Source organism: Bubalus bubalis, chromosome 15 (assembly GCF_019923935.1).
Source record: "Bubalus bubalis isolate 160015118507 breed Murrah chromosome 15, NDDB_SH_1, whole genome shotgun sequence".
In the NCBI taxonomy this organism is placed as follows: Eukaryota; Metazoa; Chordata; class Mammalia; order Artiodactyla; family Bovidae; genus Bubalus; species Bubalus bubalis.
The window spans coordinates 33,623,749-33,644,864 of NC_059171.1; the positions used below are offsets into that span (position 1 = coordinate 33,623,749).

The window sequence follows — 21,116 nt, forward strand, 5'->3', positions numbered from 1 at the left end:
GTGTTCATTAAGGAATAACTTTTCACTGTAAAGGCACCAGAGTTTTAATATGTTGAATTGGACAGAGGGAATGGAAAGTAATTATATCTATATCAAGGTATCCATCTTATTATTTTACAATTATTTGTTTCACACAATTTTAATATTCCTAAACGTTTTCTCAACTACTCTGCCTGAGATCTGTTCTATGGGAATAAATAAAAGACCTCTTTCCCCTCAGGCGTCTATCCAAAGCCCCAAACAATTTCTATCCCTTTACAACTCATTGAATTGTTGTTGAAGCTCTAAATTGTGTCCAATTCTTGTGACCCCACAGACTGTAGCCTGCCAGGCTCCTCTGTCCATGGGATTTCCCAAGCAAGAATATTGGAGTGGGTTACCATTTCCTTTTTCAGAGGATCATCCTGACCCAGGGATTGAACCTGCATCTCCGGCATTGGCAGGTGGATTCTTCATCACTGAGCCACCAGGGAAGGCCTCACCACAGAATATCTAATGTCAAAAAAGAATTGAGACTGTCACTCTTAGAAGACAGAGAATCTGTCTGGGTCAAGCTTTATCCTCTCAAGTTTTGCATGTGGCTTCGCTAAGGTCGGCATTCATTCACTGCTTGCTGAACTTGAATTTTACTGCAATATGCTTTAGTTATCTCATCAGCCACTATCTTATGGATTTCTTCAAAAAAGCTGCTTGAAACAAAACAGTAGTATAAAGAGGGCTCCAAGAGTTGTTGCTTTTTTTTTTTTTTCGTTTGTTTAAGTAACAAATCTTAAGAGCTTTAATTTTTAGTCTCACACATATAAACTTCAATAGTTGTACATAATAATTTTCATTCTGTAGGTGCAATGTTTATTGGCTTATACAAGGTCTAGAAATGTTACAGCCAAGAGCATGGCCCATATTTCAAGATACCTAGTCTTATGATTTATAATACTTTTTAATACTTTTAATGTCTTATTTTCTCATATTGGGAAGAATTCATTTGGTGATATTCTGTGATTCATGATGCTGTACAAGATTCTCTATGCAGCAATGTGGAGAGAAAGTTCCTGTAATTCTAGGCAATGACTCAGATTCCAACATGTCTCTGTGGCTTTCTCTTCAGACTGCTCCTGTGTAGACAGGATGATTAACTCAGCAATTACTGCAGGCTTGATGATATATGAAAAGTAGAAAAAGGAGTGCCTCTGATTCCCATGTTCAACAAGCTTATCATCTCTCTGGTGAGATCAAAAGACCAGATAGGGAACAAGAAGATACTGAGGATTTAAATGATGAGACACCAACTATTTCAGCAAAGATCCAGCAAACCTTATTGAAGAAGTGAGATTTAAATCAGGCCTTGAAAGACTGTACTTTGAAAATGCAAAAGAAAACTCACTACAGGATATAGAGAATAAAATGTAATATATTGTGTTATTTAAAAAAAATATGAAGTATATATCTGTGTTTTAATTTCTTTGTGCTTGAAGAAAGAAATGCAAGAATCTAAAAAAGCAGCTAATTATGAGAGTGATGGACAAGAATAGGATGGAAAAATAAATCTAAATGTAATGTTTTTGCATTGTTATGATTTTTGAAACATATGGATTATTTACTCAAAGGAATAAATTTTAAGAAAAATGAGAGCAAGCACCATAAGAATTTTCTACTCTAAATTCAATGAAATTTAAGAATTTTGAAAGAAAAATCTGTTCTGTGAGAAAAAAAAAGTGTGGAAAAGACTGGCTTAAACAAACGTGGGAATTCTTTACTTCCATATTTTCAAGAGACTTTTGTAGGCTAGTTATCATTGTTAGTAACCAACAGGCAGTTAATATTTAACAGCATTTGCCAAATATACCCAAAATTACTTTCTTCTTTTTCTTTCTATCTAAAGCACATGTTAATATCTTAAAGAGCAAAGTCTGAGAAATCCTATTATATGTATTCAATTGGCCAGAGTGAAGAATAGGATTCTTTTAATATTTAATTTTAATATTTGATTTGACTAGAGGTGAAGAGGGCACGGAGTGATGGTCAATGAATTTGCACGTGAAGACTAAACACAGTATCCTTCTTTTCCTCCTTGCATGCGTGCATGCGAAGCTGTTTCAGTCGTGTCTGACTCTGTGCGACCCTGTGGGCTGTAGCCTACCAGACTCCTCTGGCCATGGGATTCTGCAGGCAAGAATACTGGAGTGGGTTGCCATGCGCTCCTCCAGAGGACCTTCTCAATCCAGAGATTGAACCTGTGTCTCTTACGTCTCCTACATTGGCAGGAAGGTTCTTTACTACTAGCAACACCTTCTTGGTCCCTTAAATAGTGTCTGGTACACAGTCTGCCCTCAATTACTGTTTACTGAGTTCAACTGAAGCAAATTAGGAAAGATTTTTCAAAATCAAACATAGGAGTTTAGATTCAATATGACAAATTAATGATTTCTTGATCACGAGCATGTCATGGTTTAAGTGATCAAGCTTTGGGAAACTAAGTGATGAAGCAGAATACACATCAGCTTTGGATGCAGGTGAGCTTGTCTGTTTTTATGACCATAAGCAAATTATTAAGCTTTGTAAAAGAAAAAAAAGAGATTAACACCCATCTTGCAGGGTTACTGTGAGGATTAAAGGAAATAATATGTGCCCAGTGCTTAGCATGAAGTGAAGTGAAGTGACATAAAGTCGCTCAGTCGTGTCCAACTCTTTGCGACCCCATGGACTGTAGCCTACCAGGCTCCTCCGTCTATAGGATTTTCCAGGCAAGAGTACTGGAGTGGGTTGCCATTTCCTTCTTCAGGGGGTCTTCCAAACCCAGGGATCTAACCCAGGTCTCCCGCATTGTAGGCAGATGCTTACCCATCTGAGCTATCAGGGGGTCTGATAAATTCTAACTATTTTTACCAACTGGATAATGACATTATAAACTAGTTAAAAAGGGGAAGAGGCTGTCAATAGGGATGTAAAGTCTCCCTGGAACAGGATGGGGCTGTGAAAATACACCAGAGAAACTAAAAGGGAAAAACCAACAGGATTCATAAAAAAAAAAAAAAAAAATCATGTTTGGCACATGAAGTAAATAAGAGACCAATATTTTGTATTCCAATGCAAATGAGGATGGTTTGTAAAAGTGATTAAAAAGTACGATTACTGAGAATATCTGACTTTTAGAAAGTACTTTTCTACCTTTACACATCATCACGTTTTCCCGATTACTTTCTTAAATATACTTTCAGAGAGTTCTGACTTGATCAGCATAGTATTTATGGGGTTTTTAAAAAACAAAGAAAACGTATTTTGTGGGATAGAAAATAAACATAAGTAAAGAAGTGATATTCTTAAAAAGGGGGCTCTTTGAAAGGTCAGTGCTGCATTCCAACCTCATGGATTCATTTACAGATGTAAAATGAGGCCGAGTTTTCTAGTGAATTAAAAGAGCATTGGTCTATTTTGACAAATGATTATACAGTGGATCACAGTCTAAGGAGCAGTGCAGCCCACCGCACAGATTTACAAAAAGTGTGCTTGAAAAAATTTTTACATATGAATTTATGTTAGTAATTAATGCTTGCTTAGATCAGCGATAAGGAAAGAAAAGTGAATGTGTTTTATTAAAAGAGCAGCAGGCTGACTGCCAGGAGTGGAGCCACCTTAGCCTGAAGCCTTTTTAAGTAAAATGTGTCCCACCTTTGCCTCCCCAAACAGGAAAAGAAATAGATAAAGATGAGTCATTATGTGCACTCTGTTAAAGAAATGATAAATTTAATTAGAAAAGACGCTTACATGAAAAGTTTATTTTTCCTGAAAAATCATTTAAACTTTTGGCTTTACTGAGGTATCATGAGAGATGAGGTATTTGTCCTGAATCATGCAAGACTTGAAGGAAACGGAACTAGTCTTCGTTGCCAAAAAAAAGTCAGAGAAAAATGATCAATGAGGTTGCAGGGTAATCTAAGCTGAGAGTGTAGAGCACATGTGATTCCTCCACAGCCACCCATGAATAATTCCTAAACAGAATTTTTTTTTCCCAGTCTGATAATTAATGCTTACAATACAAAAATCATGTGGGGGTCACACACACACGTGGTATCTTTTGAATAATGGATATGATAAACTAGTGCCATTGTACAAAATTATCCCCAAGTCTCATAGCAACCTGTCTCCAATCACAGAAGGAAGAAAAGGGATCTGACCATGCTACTCTCTTATTTAAAATCTTTCAGTAGGGACTTCCTTGGTGGTCCAGTGGTTAAGACTTCACCTTCCAATGCAAAGGTTATGGGTTCAATTTCTAGTCAGGGAGCTAAGATCCTCCATGTCTAGTGGCCAAAAAACAAAACAGAAACAATATTATAACAAATTCAATAAAGACTTTAAAAATGGTCCACTTAAAAAAAGTCTTAAAAATAAAAATCCTTCAGAGTTGCTGTTGGTTTACTTCTCGTGAAGCCATGTCTGGACGTGGCACCCGCGGCAAAGGCCTGGGGAAAGGCGGCGCTAAGCGCCACTGCAAGGTTCTGGGCGGCAACATCCAGGGCATCACTAAACCTGCTGTCCGCCGCCTGGCTCGTCGTGGTGGTGTGAAGCGCATCTCCGGGCTCATCTACGAAGAGACCCGCGGGGTCCTGAAAGTGTTTCTGGAGAACGTGATCCCGGACGCAGTCACCTACACCGAGCATGCCAAGTGGAAGACAGTCACCGCTATGGACGTGGTCTACACTCTTAAGCGCCAGGGCCGTACTCTCTACGGTTTTGGCAGTTAAGCTTTCCCATTTGCTCTCAGGAGCTTGATTTCAACCAAAGGCCCTTTTCAGGGCCACAAAACAAACAAACAAAAAAATCCTTCAATAGACCCTCCAAGCTCTGAGGACAAATTCCAAATATTGGAGTATGCAAGGAATGGATTTGATTCCTGCCTACTGTTTAGGATCTAATATATATGGCTAATAAATGCCTTGAATGGACTTCCCAGGTGACACAGCAGTAAAGAATCCACCTGCCAATGCAGGAGGTGCAAGATGTGGTTTAATCCCTGGGTTGGGAAGATCCATGGAGAAGGAAATGGCAATCCACTCCAGTATTCTTGCCTGGAAAATTCCATGGACAGAGGAGCCTGCCCAGCTACAGTCCATGGGGTCACAAAGAGTCAGCGTGACTGAGTGACTGAGAAGCAGCAGCAGCAGCAAATGGCTTGAGGTTTTCTGATTTTCCTTCCTGGTCAGGTTTGGAACATCCTCCTATGTTTATCCTAGAGCATTCAATGGTAGAGTCATGCTATTCAGAAAGTGTTCTTCTTCTACACTGTTGGTGGGAATGTAAATTATCCCCACCATGGAGAGGAGTATGGAGGTGCCTTAAAAAAAAAACAACATAGATCCGCCATATGACCCACTAATCCCACTGCTGGGCATATATCCAGAGAAAAACATGATCCGAAAGGAAAAATGCATTCCAATGTTCATTGCAGCACTGTTTACAATAGCCAAGGCATAGAAGCAATCTAAATGTCCATTGACAGAGGACTGGATAAAGAAGATGTGGTACAATATACAATGGAATATTACTCAGCCATTAAAAAGAATGAAATACTGTCATTTGCAGCAACATGGATGGACCTAGAGAGTATCATACTGAGTGAAGTAAGTCAGACATAGAAGGAGAAATATCATATGACAACCCTTATAAGTGGAATCTTAAAAAAAAAAAAAAAAGATACACATGAACTTATTTTACAAAGCAGAAAGAGACTCCCAGACTTAGAAAAGGAATCTATGGTTACCAAGGGGAAGGGATATTTAGGGAGTTTGGGAAGGTCATGTACACACTGTTATACTCAAAATGGATAACCAAAAATGATCTGTTGTATAGCACTTGGAACTCTACTCAATGCTGTATGCCAGCCTGGATGGGAGGAGGGTTTGAAGGAAAATGGATACATGCGTATGTATGGCTGAGTTCACTGTTCACTGAAACTACCACAACATTGTTAATCAGCTATACCCCTATACAAAATAAAAAGTTTGAAAAAAAAATGTTCTTCAATCATTCCCTTCAAACCCCACTCGACTTAGTGTTTTCACTGCCTCTCTCTCATACTACTTATCTCTTCTAATGGTGTTGTGTTTAATTGCTTTCTCGTCCACTAGCATATGAACTTTGAGAGCAGGGACTCTGTTCCCATAACTCTAGCACACAGAACAGTTTGTGGCAGCCAGTAGATACTGGTAAATAAAGGAAGTGAATGAAACTCAATTAGATTTCCAATATAGATGGTTTAATCCAGGTTTCAGGAACAGCTGAGGTCAGTGTCAATCCCTAGGTATATGTAAGTTTTTCATGGATGATTGAGGCTGTTCAGTTTCTCAAACTAGTTCCCTTGGAATATATACTATTAAAAAAAAAATCTTTCTCTCTACTTCAAATTCTTTCCTATGTAAGAATCACTAAGAAGACACTTGAACTCTAGATACACCAGGAATTTCACATTCTTGGCAAACACTTCAAGGTTCTTTCTTCCTTGAAAGGAACCCTTTTCTATGAATCTGATAGAAAACTATGGCCCTTTTCTTGTCCTCTTTGCTAGAGGCTATTTAGTAAATGCAGTGTGGCTTTTCTAGAGAAATCTTACTGATCAATGGAAATAAAAATACGACTGGAATGATATGAATCAGACTTATACCAGGAATATAAATGTCTCTTCATACAGTCTTCTTATTTCAAAGTGCATATTAAAAATATAAAGATTTTAAATTGAAATGTTGGGGTGTCCTTGCCCCCTTGATGTGTTTATAAACTTCAAAGATACAACAGAAACTGACAATTCTCTGCTACATTTTGTCCAAGTGATATAGAGATGAAGAAGGCAGGCTCTTTGTTCGTTGATGGTTTGATAAAGCAACTTTATGGTTCCTACTAGTGGCTTTAGAAAAAATCCCCACTTAACTGAGTACACACATTCCCTAAATAAACTTACTATTCTCTTCCTAAATAGATTCCACTTAACAGTTGTACATTATATACACCAAATATGCACAAATATATGTGGTATTTATGTATGTGTGTCTATGTGTGTATATAATGAGTTTCCATGACTATAACCCAAGCCTGCTCCCAATATTATCCAAAACATGTCATGTCATGTTGTCAGGAAGATGTAACATTCTAGAGTCATATTTTTTCTGTTTGAACAGTCTAATTATATGATAGTGATTGGAGTCTGTAGCTATCATTTACCTTCTAAAATATTTTGTCAGAAGTCCTAGGGCTTTTTGTTCCTTCAGGCATTTTTTTTTCTTTTAATTAAAAAAAAAAGGAATTTAGGTGTGGCATTAGATGTCACCACTGAAGAATATTCAAAAAGATTACATTTAATGAAAGTGAAAGGAAGGAGTAACAAGGGGTAAATTGCTCTTGGCTTCACCTTCCTGTTGTAGCCAGACTGAACTAAATGTCTCTGTTATTGGAGCTTTTTTTAAAAAATTTTTCTTTTGGTCACAGAGTGAGAGGAATATGATGGTTAGATCTCCCCATGACTGTCTGCCTCTACCACTGCTAAGATGAGATACAGACCCACGAACATGTCAGACAGAAAGTGTCTCTGATAAAAGAGGGACCATCCAGATCACAAGCTTGCCAACAGAGGAAGAGTTCAGATGAAAGAGCCAAAAATCAGGCTCAAATATCCAGTCTGTGCTATGTGAGTATAAGGGGACTGGCTTATTCCTGTCGAGTTAAGGAATAACTCATAAGGCAGCAGGGGAACCAGGCCACTCTGTTTCTTCCAAGAAGATAACTGAAGTATTGGCAGTTCTTCTGGAAAATAACCCCACGTTGGAAGGGTGGGAAGAGATCCTGAATTCCTTACCAAAATTCTGCCAAACTTGAAAAATAGGAAATTCTGTCTTGGAAATGTTATTGATTTAAAAACATATTTGAATGACATTAAAAACTCAGGCTCATCTTTTGTCATAAATTGAACTCAGGTGATCTTGAGTATTTTCACGGCAACAAATTCTTAAAAATACAGAAAAAACAGTTGTAGCTATTTTCAAAGCTAGGGTTGTAATCACCTGAAACCTAATACATAATTTTGGTTGCTAGTTTCATGTGGCTTCTTTCTTCTTCAATGTCTGGATCAGTGACTATAGTAATGATAACATCCTTCCATGCAAAATAGGTTAAAGTTTAAAAATATTTCACAATATTTTTTCAAATTAAAAATGAATTGAAAATATTTATTAGACTTCTCTTTTTTTTTTTTTTTCTCCCTTACCAATATCCCTTTGTCCTTGGGAGCTAAAGAAATGAAATCAGTGATGATTCCTCTAATTCAGAGTAAATTTTCCTTTTGCCTTGCATGCATACTAGCCAGATGAGTGGGCAATGATTTTGAAGGTTGACAATCTGCTTCAAGTCTTAGGAAGCAGACAAGTCTCTGAAGAAAGAAAAAGAAGCAGGAAAAAAAAAAGCCTGGTCAACACAGATTTGAGATCTTAGTTTAGACTTATAGGAAGTATATAAACTTAGTAACAAAGACGGAAAAAAATTCTAGCTCTGCTATTTATGAATGTTGCAATCTTAGGCAAATAGTTGTTTTTGGCTGAGCCTCAGTTTCTCCATTTTGAAAGTGGAAAGAGAAACATCTCCCAGTAATGACCTGATAGTTAAATGAGTTACCGTCTACACCTAGCTTGGTGCCTGATGCTGTTGTGGGCTCTCCACCAAAATTATTTCCCTTCCCCTCTTCTCTCTTTCACATTATTCTTGCTTTCAGACTATACTAATGCCTCCTTTCTTTCTTTTTTTTTTTTTTTTTTCTTTTTACTGAAACTAAAGCTACCCCGACTTCTAAATGTTAAGAAATCTGTGGTGCAGCAGGTATGTCCTGTTTCAATGTGGCTCCAGTTATTCAGCATTATTAGTCGATCCATTGGTACTTCTAAGCACAGGCGCACTCCTGAAAGTTACTCAATAGAAGTCCTTTTAGTTAAGCATTTCCTTAATCCTAGTTACTTCACCGCGGAGTAATACGTGATGACTGAATTCTGCTGATCTAGAGAAGTCACCTCTAATTTTATTTCTGATAGCCTTTAATTAGGAAGATCCAAAGCAGCCTGACAATATATAATGTGAACATATGTCCCCAAAGGCAAGGAGCAAAACCTTCCATAAGGTCTTTTCTGGGATTTGTCCTTTCATGTCACTAAGTCTGACACTTTCAGCATGGAAACACAAAGCAAAAAGGTGTGTGTGTTGAGGGGGGTAGTTGAGGGGGTTTGGGAAGGCAGGGAGAGAAGTCAGGAGGGGAATGGGGAGAGAGGAAAGAAATCATGGAACACTCCTCAGCTTTGCGAGCATTATCAAATTGTGGACAAAGTCATCTGCCCAAATCTGTTACCAGATAGCTCAAATCTGTGAGTAAAAGTTGGGAGAAGGACCATCTTAAACAAACAAAAATCTTTGTGTTAACACAGCCTCTGCTTTTAGGACTGGGGCTTTTAAGAACAATATCACATTTCTGAAAAAGCTAACTATGAAAGTAACAGTATTTTCAGCCACAAGTCTCCCCCTCCCTACCCTCCACCTCCAGCAAACAGAGCTTCCGAAACGCAACACCTATCAAATATTTCCTCAGAAATGCCAGATTGCTGGGATTGTAAAGAGTTCTACCTTTTTTTTTTTTTCTTTCTTTTTGACATTTAGACAGATTGAGTTTGAGAGAGGAAGTGACTCTGGGTCCAGACTGCCCCACACCACTGTCAGAGGAAAGAACTGAAGTCAAATGAAGTGATAATATACTGTAGAATATTTAACAGAGCGCAAGGCAGAGGAAAATGGCAATCTGGGAATATACAACTGATCCCCAAAATAGACACGGTCTCCAGTGCCAGAACAGATGCCAAGTACAGTAGATCATAAAATGGGAAAATTACCTCTGCCCCGTGGGCTATGTGTTGACACAGGGGAGATGGCTCCCCAGCAGTCAGAGGAGCTTGGTCTCCATTCCCAGTCACAGTCATCGTTTGTCATGGACCCTGCCAACTTTCCTTTCTGTATATTCATCGGTGTGGAAGCTGGTAAGTAACCCCCTTAATGGCTGCTACGTGCTGCGGTGGGATTAATGACAGATAAAGTACTAGTCTGAGCTCTCGGATCATGTTGTGAATGAAATCAGAGGGTTCTGTGCAGGACATTTTGCAAAGCTCTTTCCATTTCATGGAAGACTCAGGGTGACTAGGGACATTTAGATTTCTCTCTCAAGGAAAGATAAATAGAGTGATGAAGGAAAAATACACTCCCTTCTATGTGCTTAATAAGCGACCTGCCACCTTCTGGGGGAAAGAGGGTAAGAATGCTTACGTGGTGGCTCAGAATGATGTAAAGGTTGAACAATTGGCCAAACAAACTTCATCATGTGCTGAAAGCCACAGAGACACGAATGATGTTTCCAGGGGGAGGTACCTTTTCAAGGAAGACAGCTACCTCATATTCATAGTGGAGTTGAGGAGATTTACATTTTCAAGTCCTATTTGTCTTTTTTACTGTATGGATAAAAGAAAGTAGTCAGTTTTCCTCACTTCCTGGCAAATTTTCACTGAATCTTTCTCCTAGGCATGTAACTCTTTGCTAGCCAGCCATTGAAGGCTGAGATAATCATGAACAGAAAGAACTAGGAAAAGTTTTTGTCTTACATTTCTTTCTTCTTTTTCTGTTTCCTGCTTTTTTTCTTCCTTCCATCATTTCTCTCATTTTTTTTTCCTTTCAAACCCAAAGACACTCTGTAATATCTTATACGGAGGAAAAACAAATGAAGAAAAATAAAAGTTAAAGAGAAGAGATGGATAAATAAGGAAGGAAAAATGACCAAAAAGAGCCAAAAGAAATCAGTGCTGAAAGTTTTGCTGGATTACATTATGAGACAATATGCATTCAAGAATATATGTACACACACACTATGGAAAGTTTTCCACAAAAAAATGATTACTCTTGATTCCTGAACTTATAAAAATTAAGTGACTTTAAACCCTGGCTGAAGTTTTTTCAGGTGTGTGAATCTATAAAGTTTCAGTAAAAAGAGAGTTGCTATTTGTGGAAAGTTTAAGTTGCTATTATGTGAGGCAGAAACTAGAATAAGAAGAATGGTTTACCCAGAATTTCTATTTAAATCTTGTGGTTTTTAGAATAGAAATTTGTTCAATCTTGGTGAAAAAGAACTTCCCATTTCAAAGAAGAAAAATTTATAAAAATTTCAAAACATTTCTTCATCCAATAATTTTTTAATATAAATTTATTTATTTTAATTGGAGGTTAATTACTTTGTAATATGGTATTGGTTTTGCCATACATCAACATGAATCCGCCACAAGTATATGCGTGTTTTTATAAAATGTTAATTGATAAGTGGAAACTAGTTTTCTTTTGCAGATTTACAGATTGTTAAGGGGACAATTATATTGGCAAATTAAGTTGGGCATTTCTCACATATAAAATGTTTGTAAAAGCATTTCCATATTTTATAAATATGGAATATATAAATATATAAATCTGTATATAATTAGGATTATCTTTTCCTGGTAGACCATATTGATAAGCATAGGAGGATTTTTTAGTATGAAAACAGAAACAACTGTTTTCATTAAGAGTGAAATTAAAGTTATTAAAGTTTAGAAATATATGTGAGACTAGAGAAAAGCCTTCTCTATCACATAAATACAAGTACTTTTGATACTTTGATGTGGATTATTTATTTCTCTGTGAATTCATTCTTTTAAATACATTTTAGTTATAATTATATCATCTGCATAATTTAATAATAATGATGATATCCATAAGTTATTAACATCCATAACTTCCCAGATATATTATCTACTTTACATTTAATCCATAAATTAACCATATAAAGTAGGAAGATGAAGGAATTAAAATTTGAACTTGCCTAAGGTGACATAGCCAGTCAGTGGCATAGCTGAACTGGAATTCAGACTTTTTTACCTATGCTCATTCCTCATCATCACATCTGTCTATGGAATCTGAGACTATTTAAGCTTCAATATGAGCAATAAATGACATTGTATCTTTAAGCATTTCCCACTTTTAATAAGTACACATTTTCCAAAGATAAGTTTCAACACACAATTGCAGTTCTGTGACAGAAGCATGCTGGACAGTTCACCTTTGTAACAGTTCCAACTAAAAATCCAAGTTAACCTTTTGGTTTTTGTTTTGTTGTTTTAGCTAACAAAATGAATGTGGGTTCATGCTACAGTATGACCACTCGTGAAAATATACCTTTTTTTTTTTACTCTGAGAACTCTATATTTATTGCTAATTCTTTATCTTATACATTGTTATGATTTTAATTTTGATGGAGTTGTAAGACCGCATCATTTTATTCCCTCGTGCTGTGTTCTTGAACGTTAATTATATAAAAGTAGAACAATTTTCCTGCACAAAGGAAAGGAATGGGGAAAGGGAGGCTGCCTGACAGTCTCAATTATTCAGTTTCTCAATAATACACAGGGCACTATTTCAACCTGTAGCAATTTTCTGGCACCAGGAGTATCAAAAGCATATTCAATGGATGAGAGGAAGGGGAACAATTCCTTCGATTAGACTGGCAATTGACCATCTGCTTCAGAGGGTAACGTTTAACCTGTAGATAATCACGGGGAAATACCTTGATGATGAGTGTCAGACTTTATTTTTTCCTGGGTGGGGGCAGGGTGGGATAGGAGTGGTTAAAATTCAAGACAGACAGCTGCCCTCCCATCCTGTTAGAATCATGGACACATTCAGTACATTTTAAAGCATCTTCTCCCCAAACCAACCAGAAAAACAAACAAAAAAAAGCACAGTGTCCGATATTCAGTTAAGTAAAGTCAAATTTAAGCTCCATCCCCTAATATTTCCTTAGGAAGATAACTCCTAGCATCAGATGAAATGTATAGTGTGGGTTATAGTGTTCCTGCATTCCTCTTAAAGCCACCATCTGAGGACTAAGATGGTTAAGGTCAAAGGAATGATTCTGAAATTTTTATTAATATTTATGTATTATTTCAAGGTTTTTGGAAGTTATTCAGGGCTTTTATTGGATAGAGTAAAATTCTATGCACTTTTGAGAGAAGAGTATGTTTTTGTCAATTAGATTTCTATCTTCTTATGTAGCCCAGCATGAAGGAACATAATACTGTTAGATAACAGACTTCCAGGTGGCTGCAGCTGAAGGAGTAAGTGATCTTGGAATCATTTTCTTTGTGTTTAAATTTGTTTATTATTAACACAACATTGTAAACCAACTACACTTCAATAAAATAAATTTAAAGAATTTTTTTGTTGTTTTTAGTAATGGGAATGTTTTTTGAACATAACCTGAAAGTATTTTTTTTATTGACAAATAGTTGGAGAAAAGAAAGAAAGAATTCCCAGATACCCAGCTAGAGCAAAATTTACACAGAAACATTGCATAGACCTGTGCGGTAACTTACAGCGTCAGGAACATCCAGTGCCTGGAATTATATTAATAGCAGTTCCCTCTTAGCTCTGGTAATGCAAAACTCAGGTGTAGGGAATTTTAGACATACTGAATTATTCTATTATCCCCTCTAATACCCCCAGCAAATGTCACTACCAACACAAATGTCAGGATGTCTGTTTTATTAAGTATTAATTTATAGTCATTTATTCATTCAATAAGCAAATATTTGGAGGCAACCTGCCCTGTACCAAATACTGTTCTAGGTTCTTGGGAATGCAACAGTGAATGAAAACAAAACAAAAAATACAAAACAAGAAAAAGTATTCTCTGCTTCTGTTGGAGCTTACATGACAGCGAGGAAAAACACAAGAGACAACTAATACACCAGAATATAGTAGATAATGATAAATGCTAAGAAGAAAAATTAAATCAAGGAAGGAGCTAGGAAACCCTGAGAAAGTGGATGCTGAAATTGTAGGTAAAGCAGCATTAAAGATTCCGAAGAGGAAGAGAATGAGTAACACAGCTAAAGGGAAATGGCCCATATGCTGTCCAAATACAGTGGCTCCTAGGCTCAGGCGGATAGCATAGTGGACGGCACAGATGTGGGGCAGGCCCATCTTTGCAGGAAGTTTAGTGGATGGTGCTGCTCCCAACAAAAGGAATAGACAATACACAGGCTCTGAATTGGAGAGCAACAGAGGAAGCCATGAGAAGACCAGGGTGGCTGTGGCTGAGCAAAAGTGGTGGAGGGAGATAGGAGACTCGGTCAGAGAGTTATCGAGGGGCCAGCGCACACAGAGCCTCTCGCAGGTCCTGCATGGACTGTCAGGTATCACCCTGAGCCAGAGGGATAGCCATGTGTTGAACAGAAGAACGACATGATCAGATTTGTGTTATTTCAGGGTCACTCCAGCTGCTGTTTTGTGAAATAAGTAAAAAGAGGCCAAGAACACAAGTTAGGAGACCATTGTGATGATCCAGAAAGAGGTGATGACAGTTTACAATAGAGGGTAGTTGTGAGAAGTGATAAATTCTAGATCTACATGGGAGTAAGAAAAAGCCACGTGGAGACCACTTATTACCATTTAGGTTCTAGACCCTCACTCTCAGAAATCATGGTTTAGTTAACTATTACGGAACATAGGAATCTCTCTCTCTGTTTTCTCCAGTGTAAATTCTATCCTCGTGTCCCATTTTGTCTCCTGACTTGTATCTGCCCCGCATCTCATTAAACTTTTCAAATAAATCTGTTTGGATTCATTTAACATTAACAATGCAGCTGATGAACACTGGGTGCTTCTGATGCATGCATTTAGGGAGCAATTAAAATCCCACTGAATGCCTCTCTAATATCATTGTGAAAGATAGGATACTTGACAAGATTTTTTTTTTTTTTTTTTTTTTTTGGCTCATGTTTGATTCCCCAGAATTAAGCTAAAATGTACATAGCGGGTACCTAAGTGAGATGGTATTTGCACTCTTTTTATCAATGTGGCAGCTATAATTTGGCAAACAGATCATGGACATACATTCCTCCTAGGAAAGTTCTTAAAATTTATCTGTATAAGATAAAATCATCCCATGATCTTTTTTCTCTTCTTTCATAAAGAGCACTGCCTACAAGTCTCCATGATGTGATCATTTTTAAAGTCACTGTCAAAAAGTACTTGCAAAATTGTGTAAATGTTGAACAAACATTTGCTCTTTAATATTGAGATTAAATCAAACATATTTTGCTGTTTCATTTTTCAGATACATGTAACTTCAGCTGGGAATTTTTTCCCCTTTTTCTGTTTGTTGTTTTCCCTTCATTACCTTGGAAAGTGAAATGAGATTAGACTTCAAGGAGGAAACTGGAAGAAATGCATTTAAGAGAAAAAAAATAGGTGAAGATGAATCAGGCTGAAATGAATAGTTACATTTTTGTCTACACTTTGGCATAACTGCTCTCATGATATAATCACGAGGGGAAAAATGCTTCTAAGTATAATTTTCACATAAATCAAGTAGCGAATGAAAAGGAAAAATATACTTAATATTGCCTTTAGGACTATCCACAGGTAGGGGGAGGGCCATATAGGAATAGACTATTGGAAAGTAAATAGATATTATGGATAGGCAGAGAAGATGAAAATTAAGGACGGCTGAAAATTGTCTTTCAATATAATTTCCCTAAAGGTTTATTATTAATGATTTTTTCCTTTTGTCTTAAGACCTTAAATATACCCCAGGGAGAAAAAAATCATGCAGTCACAATCTTTAAATGTGAATTCATTGATCAGATCACTTTTTTCCCGGCAAAAAATCCTAGGAAAGCTTTAAGTATTTGATATCAGAAGTTTGAAAAGAAAGGCATGAAACAAAGACAGTAAATCTTACTGCTTTTTAGGGACCAATTCAGAGAATAGTAAGAATCTGCATAGACATAATTTCTGGAAATGCAGGTAGTTTCACGGCATATTCTAAGACATGGATAAATTGAGTGTACTGTTTCACCAATCCCTGTATTTTTCCTTGGACTTGATCTAAAGGGTGGTAGCTGAGCGCCTGGTAATCACTCTGGGAGCCCACTGCATTGCTTTCTGAGTTTTTGAGAAAATGCTTTCTATCATATTCACCCCTCCACATTAAGCCAAATAATTTTATCATGAGAATAAGGATGGCAAAGAAACTTGGGAGAGGCAAGGAAATGCAGGGTATGAGGACAAGGAAGTCTGGAGAAACTATCCTATTTTTTTGGTCCCATAACTCCCCTAATATTACCCCCTTGGTTTCAGCCATCACTAATTTTTATTCTCCCTATCTGTAACATCCATTCCCTTTCCAATAGTTTGGTCCCATTAAGAAGTCTTTAGGAGCTGACTCCTGGAAAAAAAAAAAAATGTAATATGAGGTTAGGTCTTGGGAGGGACTTTGTATAGGAAGCCATGCAAACAGTGAAAAAATGAGTCGTTCCCCAGAGGTGAAATGGTAGTTATACTGCAGCGGTAGCAAAAGGGTATTTGTCATGAGGATGACTTATCTCATTGATTTTGATGTTTTAAAGAAAAAAATAATTTTAAGGATCTGAAGTTGGAAGAAAAGAGAAAAAGCCAGAATGTTTCTGATTTGTTTTAAACATTCTGTATATAACCCGAGTAAATATTCTTTATATGCCCTAAGTATTTCTCTGTAAAAATATTCCATTAAAACTTCATTAAGCAAGTAAAAATGGAATGAAGCATCCTATTTCAAGTGATTCAAGTTACATATAACACTAGCTAAAATTTCGGGGCACTTACTCTGATTAGGCTTCCCTGATAGTTCAGTTGGTAAAGAATCCACCTGCAATGCAGGAGACCGTGGCTTGATTCCTGGGTTGGGAAGATCTACTGGAGAAGGGACAGGCTACCCACTCCAGTATTCTTGGGCTTCTCTGTGGCTCAGCTGGTAAAGACTCTGCCTGCAATACAGGAAACCTGGGTTCAATCCCTGGGTTGGGAAGATCCCTTGGAGAAGGGAAAGGCTTCCCACTCCAGTATTCTGGCCTGGAGAATTCCGTGGACTATACAAGTCCATGGGGTTGCAAAGAGTCAGACACGACTGAGCAATTTTCACTTCACTCCACTCTGATTAGCACTTTATATGCATTATCTCATTTAATAAGCGCTTCAACTCTATAAAGTGTGTGATACCTGTTCTTATGCTGAGGAAACTGAGCTATGAGATCACTCAACAAATAAGAAGCTAAGTCAACCCTGCAATCTTAATAATAGAATTAAGTTTCCTTGTAGCCTGGACTCCAGGAGAGGGTTGATAAAAGGCAATAAAAAAACCACCATTGCCAAGTATCATAAGATATTGCTTATATATGGAATCTAAAAAATTGGGACTAATGAACTTATTTACAAAACAGAAATAGAGTCACAGATGTAGAAAACAAACTCATGGTTACCAGGGGTATAGAGGGGCAGGGATAAATTGGGAGATTGGGATTGACATATACACACATTTATCTATAAAACAAATAACTAATAAGGACCGACTGTATAGCACAGGAACTCTACTCAGTACTCTGTAATAGCCTCTAAGGGAAAAGAATCTAAAAAAAAGAGTAGTAGATATATGTTTATGTGTAACTGATTCACTTTACTGTATACCTGGAACTAATGTGCATGCTCAGTTGCTCCAGTCCTGTTCAACTCTTTGTGACCCCATGGACTGTAGTCCAGCAGGCTTTTCTGTCCATGGGATTCTCTAGGCAAGAATGCTGGAGTAGGTAGCCATGTCCTTCTGCAGGGGATCTTCCTGACCCAGGGATCGAACACACGTCTCTTATGTCTCCTACATTGGCAGATGGGTTCTTTACCAGTAACACCACCTGGGAAGCCCATACCTGAAACTAAGACAACATTTTAAATCAACTACACTCCAATAAAAATGTTAAAAACCACCCTTGCAAATCTACTCTGATACCACACTGGGCCTGCAGTGGACACAAATGGGCAAACATTTTGAGTTCAGTCCCTCTCCAAGCCTCTCGCTGATACCTTCTTCCCACAAAGCCTGCCTTCCTCTCTAGTCCCCATCTGTTATTTTTGTCATAAATGTCCTCCCCTGGGACTATGACTCAGGACCACCCTACCTTGCTTCTTGCCTCTGGAACATTTCAATTTTATTGAACAGCTTCTTCTATAGCCTCCCAGTGTTAGCAGAGCACTCTTTTTCCTTTGCCCTGAACTGGAACCTAGTTTTCCCTGAAAATATTGTCTCACTGGCTTGTGCAGTTGAGGCTTCTTTTTCTACCAGACCCCAGGGCCAACTGTTTGGTTAGCGCTATCCTGGGTCTCTACCACCAATGAGAGAACTTGTTCACCTCCCTCCATGTTTATGTCCCCAGCTCCATCCCACCCCTCAAAGCTCCTCATAGCTGTCAGCCAATGCTCTCCCTGCCACTCACCTTTAGATTCATGATTCTGAGACCAACATACATAAAGGTTCTTTTTAAAATAAATGTACTGATGCAAAAAGAAGGATCAATGGAAACAGTATATATCAGGAGATGCAGAACTGTGAGCTGTTTTTACAGTGACGTCTGAGACACCCAGACTTAGAATTCTTTGAAAAATCCAAGCTCTTAATAAGCATTCAAGAGCCTACATCATCTGGTTCGTGCCTGCTTACCTCCTAAACATCCCCCTTCATCACTCCATTCCTGACCTTTTAACACCTGAGCTGTGCAGAAGTTTGAGTGGTTAAAAGAGAGCATTCCATGCCCCTTCTTACCCTCCTTCAAACCATACTCATGCTCTGTCTTCTTTGCCATCCCAATCCGAGACCAATTTATTTGGCTAACTTGTAGCCTTAAGGCTCAGTTTAGTGGTATTTTTCACAAGACCCTTGACCCCATCAGGTTAGTGGCAGTGGTGGGAAGAGGAATTTAACTCTGTAGACATCTCTCTCATGCACTTCCTTCGTGGTTTTACAATCATCTATTACGTGTCTGTCTTCCCCACGAGACTGTTTAAAGAGATGAACTATGGTGTAATTTTCTCTTCCCCACCCCGCTCCCCAGCGCATCGTGGAGTGCAGAGCACGGAGCAAACACTGGATGAATGCTTGTGCAATGACTGGATACCACCAGTGTCTTCAGGGGAAAGGACTCACTTAGAAATATTTCCCCTTTTATTATTCCCTTTAAGTTCCTTCATCATTAGGACAAGGTCCTAAATGTGATTTCCAAGTTGTAATTTTGCATTTCAGAGACCAAATTGATGTTGTGATTTATTTTTTCCAGAAGCATGACTGCCTTTTACATTGAGGGCTGAGCTGGGGAAGCACACACTTGCAAGTTTTGTTTCCATACTCAGGACACTGAAAAATGCTCCCATTCAAAAAATCCAATGCTTTTAAAATCCCTGGCTCTTTCGTTTTAGAGAACATTCATGGTAGATGCCCCCCCTGAGTAAAATAAATGTAAAATCAGTGTGTATCAGAGGGCACATTTAAACATTTTAATTGAACTGCTAACCTAATCAGCTCCATCCTCTGATAAATGCCCTCTCCATTCTCATTTCCTGAAGCCAAGAGCAAGAAGTGTGCCTCGTTCCAGGACGTGCATTACGTGAGCGAGTGCCGCTTAATCAGCACATATAGGTTTCAGTCTTCAGATATACTTTCCTTCCTTCTCTTGACTCCACGTGGCCTTTATTCTTCCCATTATTTCCAGAATCTTCGTTAGGCTCCTACTGAGAACTCCAAACATAAGGTGGGGGGTGTAGGTGGGGAGGTAAGTTTGGCCTTCAATAAGAAAAGTTCTGTGATCTCCGAGGCATTTGCCATATGGACTCTTACAGAGGCAGACACTGGAATGCTTTCTTAGAAGGCTCCGGAATGTTTCCAGAGACACAGGCATGCAAATTAAAACTTCGGCAAGGGCAGGACTGATTTACTGTACGCATTTGCCAGAGGCTTTACCAGAATATTTTGCAGCATGAATTGTAAACTTTTACTTTTTTTTAACAGCAAGAACAAGGAGGACATTATAAGCCTCCTTGTTCTTTAGACAAGAGTTAGAGAAGGTAAAAGCGTATGCTTTTAGTGTATGTTAATTTCTGTCTAGTGTGCCTCCTATCATGCCTTTTATCGTAAAATTTGGTTAGCAAAAATAAGTGAAGAGAAAAACGGGTTTCGATGAAAGAAGAACAGCTTCAATGAGGAAGAGGAGAAGGTTATTTTTGGAGGGGTAGCTCTGTAGGTGCCATCATTGGCACCATCACCATAGAGTAGCTATGCCGTCTGATCCCATTGCTGTTTTGGAGGTTCAAGTGCTTATCATGTTCTCGATACACTGTGAAATGGTAGCATCGCATCACTAGCGTGCCAGAAGGTAGCACTGGCATTTCTACTGGTGGAAGGTTTACAGAAGGAGACTGAGAGTCTAGCCGTGAACCTACTGAAGTACAAGCAGGTGGTGCAGCTTTAATGTAACTTAAATTTCCAGAGCTACAGGTCTCAGGGAAGTTAATGAATTGTGGTTTTACAAGAAAATATACATATAAATCATCACCTGGCAGTTCCAGGAATAAAAATGAACAGTGAGTTGATTAGCAAAGACTGTTTCCCTGCCATCCTGCGTCCTAATTCTTAACTTGACTCAAATGTTAATACTTTATACCTGAAGTCATCATCAAAATAATTATTTACAAACGGCTCTTTAAAATTACAGAACAGAATTTATTGTACATACCTGAAAAGACTCCACATAAAATAACTCCTCAATAATATTTACTGACTACCAACATTTTAAAGAGTGAACAAAATTGCATATTGGAAGTTCATAAAAACAATTATCTTTTTAAAAAATTGAATGAACTGGAAAACTTGTGGGTAGAGCACCTTTTTTAAAATCAGAAAGAGAATGATTTGTAGAGCTGAAATTAATTCTTGGAAACAATGCTTTTATCACTTGATATCCTAGACCCAATTCCTTTAATTAAAAAATTAGTACAGTAGAAAAAAATGCCTGGTAAAATTTTAAATATGTCTAAAAAGTGTTTAGTAATATTCAAAATTTGCTGAAGCAGAGCTCTTCAGTATCCTGAAGGATATCATAAAATTATTCATTTGGCTTTTGTCTGAGAAAATACCTTTAAAAGCTATAGCTCTAATATTAATATCC

General features: G+C 37.8%; 1 protein-coding gene and 1 long non-coding RNA gene across 2 annotated transcripts in view; one reads left to right on the forward strand and one right to left on the reverse strand.

The window, feature by feature from the left end:
* The window catches only part of LOC123329458, a 391,468-nt gene that overhangs the window by 110,064 nt on the left and 260,288 nt on the right, over positions 1-21,116 (reverse strand). The window lies entirely within an intron of this gene.
* Positions 4,431-4,771, forward strand: LOC102406674 (histone H4-like). The gene has a single exon (XM_006073980.3). The coding sequence runs from the start codon at positions 4,431-4,433 to the stop codon at positions 4,740-4,742; it is 312 nt and encodes a 103-aa protein (XP_006074042.1). The 3' UTR covers positions 4,743-4,771.

What these genes read in the sequence shown, in the direction of transcription:
- LOC102406674 (XM_006073980.3), top strand. Translation starts at nt 4,431, where the DNA reads ATGTCTGGACGTGGCACCCGCGGCAAAGGCCTGGGGAAAGGCGGCGCT.